Genomic DNA, 6,000 nt, shown 5'->3' on the forward strand with positions numbered 1-6,000 from the left:
TTAAGAGCTTGGCTGCTAACCAAAAGGTTGGCAGTTTGAATCCACCAGCTGCTCCTTGGAAACCCTATGAGGCAGTTCTACTTTGTCCTATAGGGTCACTATGAGTCAGAATTGACTTGATGGCAACAGGTTTGGTTTTGGTTTTACCATTTATTGCATACTTGCTCTGTGTCAGGTAATACGTCAGACCAGAGTGTCAGAGAGTTTCAATAACGTGCACAGGTCATACACAGCTAAATGATACAGCCAAGATTTGAACCACCCATCTAGCTCCAAATCCTATGGATTTTTTATAGTATCCCATTGCCTCTAGCATGTTTCCAAGTTTGGACCATTGAGGATTTCTTTTCTCTAAGAGATGTACTTGACTTAGACTGTCATTTAGTAAATATACCCATTTTCAAACTTGATACCTTTACACAGAATGATTGAAGATAAAACAAGCTTGCAAGGTAACATAAACAGGGAGAAACAACAAAATTGATATTAAAATCAGCTATCAATAAACTAAAAAAACCAAACTCACTTCCGTCGAGTCAGTTCTGACTCATAGCGACCCTATAGGGCAGAGTAGAACTGCCCTATAGAATTTCCAAGGAGTGCCTGGCGGATTTGAACTGCCGACCTTTTGGTTAGCAGCCATAACAGCTAACCACTACGCCACTGGGGTTTCCTAGCTATCAATAGGGCTGGACAATTCTTGGTTAAAAATCAGTTTGTGGGTAAGTATTTTTAATCAGTATTTTTTTTTAATTTATTTTCTTTTAAGGTGAATGAAGCTTTTGCTCCCCAGTACTTGGCAGTTGAGAAAAGTTTGGATCTTGACCGAAGTAAAACCAATGTGAATGGAGGAGCCATTGCTTTGGGTCACCCGTTGGGAGGATCTGGATCAAGAATTACTGTACACCTGGTTCATGAATTAAGGTACTTGTCAGAAATTGCTGCATTTCAGATTTGCTGTCATTTATGGGAATGTATAGGCTTTCTCAGAACTATCCAGCGTTTTTTCATTCTTCCTCCTCATATCTCCCTGCACTGGTTCTTACAAACAACAGTTATTTAGACACCGCTTTTCAGCCAGCCTTCTAGATGATTCACTGGCTCTGCATGCAGGACCTGTGCTTTTCCACCTGTCTGTTCTGTGCACAGTGCAGCATTCAGCACCTGCCCCCACCCTCATCCCTGGTGATGGTGCACAGCATTGAGCAAATAATGGGGCCCTGGGTCTCATGTCATGGAAACCCTGGTGGCGTAGTGGTTAAGAGCTATGGCTACTAACCAAAAGGTCTGCAGTTCGAATCCACCGGGTGCTCCTTGGAAACTCTATGGGGCAGTTCTACCCTGTCCTGTAGGGTCGCAATGAGTCAGAATTGACTCGATAGCAGTGGATTTGGCTTTTGTTTTGGGTGTCATGTCACTTGCATTCTAGTGCCAGTTACACAAATAAGATACAGTCATTTAAGAAAACAAAATACTGAGAGGGTACTGACCTATCTGTCATCTAAAGAACTTAAGCAAACTAACCATTTGGGTCTGAGCTGTGTTTTTCTCATCACTGTTTCCAGGGTTCCTAGAGGAGCCTTCTGTGTTTGGTACTGTCCAGCTTTGATAGAGAGGCTTCTCCTCTGGTGCTGTGTACTCTAGACCACTTTGCTCTGCTAGGAGGAAAATCGAGAATGAAACCAAACATGTCAGATTGAAAATTCACTCTGGGGCCCTGTAAGGTTAAGGTAAATGAGACTCTTTTAGTCATTGAAAGATTGAGTTGAAATTGAGCAGTCGACATGTGTAAAAATAATTCCTGAATCATTTTCTTAGGGTCCTTCTATTACAACCAAGGAATGAGAGCAGGTGGTACTTTAAAAGAGTAATTTGTATCAAAGGGACATGAAATGTTTCTAAATGATCGGCCCTTTCACATATACAAACTTAATTACATTTATTCTAAGGTGCCATAAAAATCTAACACCATAGAGGAAAATCCAACACCTCTACAACAAAAAGACAGATAATCCATTTAAAAAATGGGCAAAGGAAATGAACAGACACTTCACCAAAGAAGCCATTCGGCCGGCTAATAGACACGTAAGGAAATGCTCGAGATCACTAGCCTTTAGAGAAATGCAGATCAAAAACCGCAGTGAGATACCATCTCGCCCCCAGCATTACCGGCCTGAATCAAAAGAACAGAAAATAACGAATGTTGGAGAGGCTGTGGGGAGATTGGAACTCTTATGCATTGCTGGTGGGAATGCAAAATGGTACAATTATTTTGGAAAATGATATGGCACTTCCTTAAAAAGCTAGACGTAGAAATACCATATGATCCAGCAATCCCACTCCTAGGAATATATGCTAGAGAGATAAGAGCTGTCACACAAATAGGCATATGCACACCCATGTTCATTGCAGCGTTGTTCACGATAGCAAAAGGATGGAGACAACCTAGATGCCCGTCCGTAGATGAATGGATCAACAAACTATGGTACGTACACACAGTGGGGTAATACGCAACCATAAAGAACAATGATGACTCTGTGAAGCATCTTACAACATGAATGAATCTAGAGGGCATTATACTGAGTGAAATAAGGCAATCAAAAAAGGACGAATATTGTATGAGACCACTACTGTATATACTCATGAAAAGGTTTATACACAGAAAGAAACAATCTTTTATGATTTCAAGGGAGGGGAGGAGTAGGGATGGAAAAACACTAATTGGTAATTTTGGTGAAGGATAAGACAGTACATAATAATGGGGAAGCCAGCACAACTTCTCCAAGGCAAGGTCATGGAAGCTCCATAGATACATCCAAACTCCCTGAGGGATTAAATTACTGGACTGGGGGCTGTGGGGACCCTGGTGAGGAAACACACACAGTATCAGGAAATTTATTTATTTGTTTTTATTATTGTACTTTAGATGAAGGTTTACAGAACAAACTAACTTCTCTCATTAAACACTTAGCACACGTATTGATGGCGTAGTGGTTAAAAACTAGCTGCAAACCAAAAGTTGGCAGTTCAAATCCACCAGGCTCTCCTTGGAAACCTACGGGGCAGTTCTGCTTCATCCTGTAGGGTCACTATGAGTTGGAGCTGAATCTATGGCAGTGGGTTTGGTTTTTTTTTGTTGGGGGGGTGGTGAGGAAAAGGAGCCCTGGCGGCACAGTGGTTAAGAACTCAGCTGCTAACTAAAAGGTCGGCAGCTGGAATCTACCAGCCGCTCCTTGGAAACCCTGTGGGATAGTTCTGCTCTGGCTTATGGGGTTGCTGTAAGTCAGAATCAACACCACAGCAATGGGTTTGGTTTTGGTTTTTTGGGTAGAAGGAAAAACTTTCATATCAGAAGGTGATATTGTAATGGATTCAAAATATACTTTTGAAGCTTTAAGCACATATTTTTCTCCAGAGAACAGTTCTGGATTGCGTTATCCATTTGCCAGTGTAGTAAAACACAGCTTGTTTGAAGGCAGTGGATGAGGCAGCAAGAATGTGGACATTGGCTTATGATGGACCATCTCTTCCCCTTTACTAATTGTGTGATTTAAATAAGGTTGTTAAATCATTTAATCTTGATCTCCCCATTTATAAAATGAGAATAAGACTTCATATTTTCAAGATTGCTATAATGATTTAAAAAGACATTATATGTAACTGGTACATATGCTTAATACATGCTTATTCCTTACACTTGATTGATAATGCCATTATTGTAAAATAAATATGCATGTACTGAATTAAAAAATATGTTTCTATTTCCTTCTAATACCTACTACCCCAGGGCTGTAACACTGAAAAAAGTTCCTGTACTTCATTCACTATTAATTGCTATTTTATGTTTTGTAGCTTTGTCATATTTCATCTTCTTATTTATAATACAAATTTTAGAAAACAGAAATTGCAACCATTGTGCATTTTGAAAAGTGTATATAAGAAAGTTGGATTTTCTGAAGGTGTTAAAAGATTCTCCCTTCCTAATGCTTATTAAAGTGATGTTTTATTTAAAAAAAAAAAAATACAAATCGAATGGGCTGAAGTTCATCAACTTCCTCTGCTTCTCTAAATCACCTCCTATTGTGTTTCCTGTCCCACATCACACCTCCACTTATATATGTGTTTCCGTAACCCTAAATTCACTTCTCAGGTCGCCTCCTTCCTTCCTTCCTTCCGTTACTACATTTTTTGTTGTTATTTAAAAAAAAAAAAATAGCCACTTTCCAGATGGTTTCTCCTGCTGTGACTATAAGCCAGTACTCAGGATAGGGGAAGAGGTTAGGAAGCTGTGCTAAGTGCAATGAGTAAGGCAAATGTGACTGTTATTAATTCTTTATATTATAAGCTTCGTTTATCCTCTCATTTGAGTAGGTTTGAGCCACTGCTTGCTTTCTTAGGCGTCGAGGTGGAAAATATGCTGTTGGATCAGCTTGCATTGGAGGTGGCCAAGGTATTGCAGTCATTCTTCAGAACACAGCCTAAGAAGAACCAGGAGTCTGCTACGGCCTACTCTCTCACCACCTGACCCAGCCACAGTACAACAAGTGTCCTTCAGAGCAGCTGTGGAAACTGGCCATGCCCTGCCACTGCCAACAGTGATCAAGTCTGACCAAAGGGTGAGGCAAAGATGTGTTTATCATGATTAAGAGCCCACTTGTCTTAACTCAGTCTGTAACACCAAGTCAGAAATAAGTTCTCTCCAATTAGCCCCAGTCAAATATGACATATTTCTGAACTAAAATCCAACTGTAGGCCTTAAAAGAAATAAAATCATCAAATAATCACCACTTATGCCTTAGATTGCAAGGAAATCAAATAAATGTTGCCTTAACTTCAGCTCATCCTTTCTTCTTGTTTCTTGTGTTATTTTTAAAATGTTTTGAAAACCAGTTTAATTTGTAGGTTGAGTGATGCTCATACTGAGATAAATGTCTGAGATAAATGTCCAAGCAGCAAAAGCTACTAAACCTAGTCTTGTTATTAACAAATGATGTCACATTGGATTGTTGTTGCCTTGAATCAGAACAGTTCTGATTATGTGTTTTAACTCTTCAGATAGACTTGAGTGGGCATATACCTTCAGTAAGCAAGATTTCTATTCGTTTTAAGGATCATATTGTTTAAGTGGAAAATTTGGGGCTGATAAACGAAAGTTATGCCTGAATTTCATCACCCGTCTTCAGGTTCGGAAACCCTGGTGGCATAGTGGTTAAGTGCTATGGCTGCTAACCAAAGTGTCGACAGTTCAAATCCGCGAGGCGCTCCTTGGAAATTCCACTCTATGGGGCAGTTCTACCCTGTCCTATAGGGTCGCTATGAGTCGGAATTGATTCGACAGCACTGGGTTTGGTTTTTTTTTTTTTTTTTTTGATTCTTCAGCTTCCACTGTTTATCTGAGTTACTTTCTATCATTCCTTTTCCACAGCACACTTCTGACCCAGTGGTTCTCAATAGGGAGCATTTTTGTCCCTGTCAATATCTGGAGACGTGTTTGGTTGTCAGAATGAGGGGTGGGGGATAGGGTGCTGCTAGTGGCATCTAGTGGGTAGAGACCATCCTACATGCACAGGACTGCGCCCCACAACAAATAATTATCTGACCCAAAACGTCAGTAGTGTTGCTCTTGAGAAATACTGCCCTAACCCTAAATTCACTTCTCATGTCAATCCCTTCTGTCTTTGTTTGGGCATGTGTGTGTACATATTTTTTTTTAATAAAAATATCCCGTTTTCCAAAGTCTCCTGCTGTAACTATCAACCAATTTTGAGGATCGAGGGAGAGATTGGGAAGGTGAGGTCAACTGGAACAGGTAATACAAATGTAACTGTTACTGAATCTTCATAGTATAAGTGCTTTATAAACACCGGGGTTGCACTGATCTCTTAACTGTACCTCACGAATATGCCTTTCTCCTCTCATGCTACGTGTGTGTCTCAAGTCCAGAGGCGGCTCAGGAACCTTATTGCCCCATACTGCTGCCAGACCAGTCTCCCCCACCTC

General features: G+C 40.4%; 1 protein-coding gene across 4 annotated transcripts in view; it reads left to right on the forward strand.

The window, feature by feature from the left end:
• The window catches only part of ACAA2 (acetyl-CoA acyltransferase 2), a 75,211-nt gene extending 70,374 nt beyond the window's left edge, over positions 1 to 4,837 (forward strand). For 2 of the 4 annotated variants that reach the window (XM_023543792.2, XM_064294537.1), the window contains 2 exons: positions 770 to 924; positions 4,372 to 4,837. In XM_023543792.2, the coding sequence (XP_023399560.2) occupies positions 770 to 924; positions 4,372 to 4,525 (309 nt within the window). In that variant the 3' untranslated portion in view covers positions 4,526 to 4,837. Of the gene's footprint in view, positions 1 to 769; positions 925 to 2,412; positions 2,486 to 4,371 lie in introns of all 4 variants that reach the window. The other 2 variants (XM_064294536.1, XM_010586736.3) reach the window with 2 other exon arrangements.
• The last annotated feature ends 1,163 nt before the right edge of the window (positions 4,838 to 6,000 follow it).

The sequence above is a fragment of the Loxodonta africana genome, chromosome 11, assembly GCF_030014295.1.
Source record: "Loxodonta africana isolate mLoxAfr1 chromosome 11, mLoxAfr1.hap2, whole genome shotgun sequence".
Taxonomy (NCBI): Eukaryota; Metazoa; Chordata; class Mammalia; order Proboscidea; family Elephantidae; genus Loxodonta; species Loxodonta africana.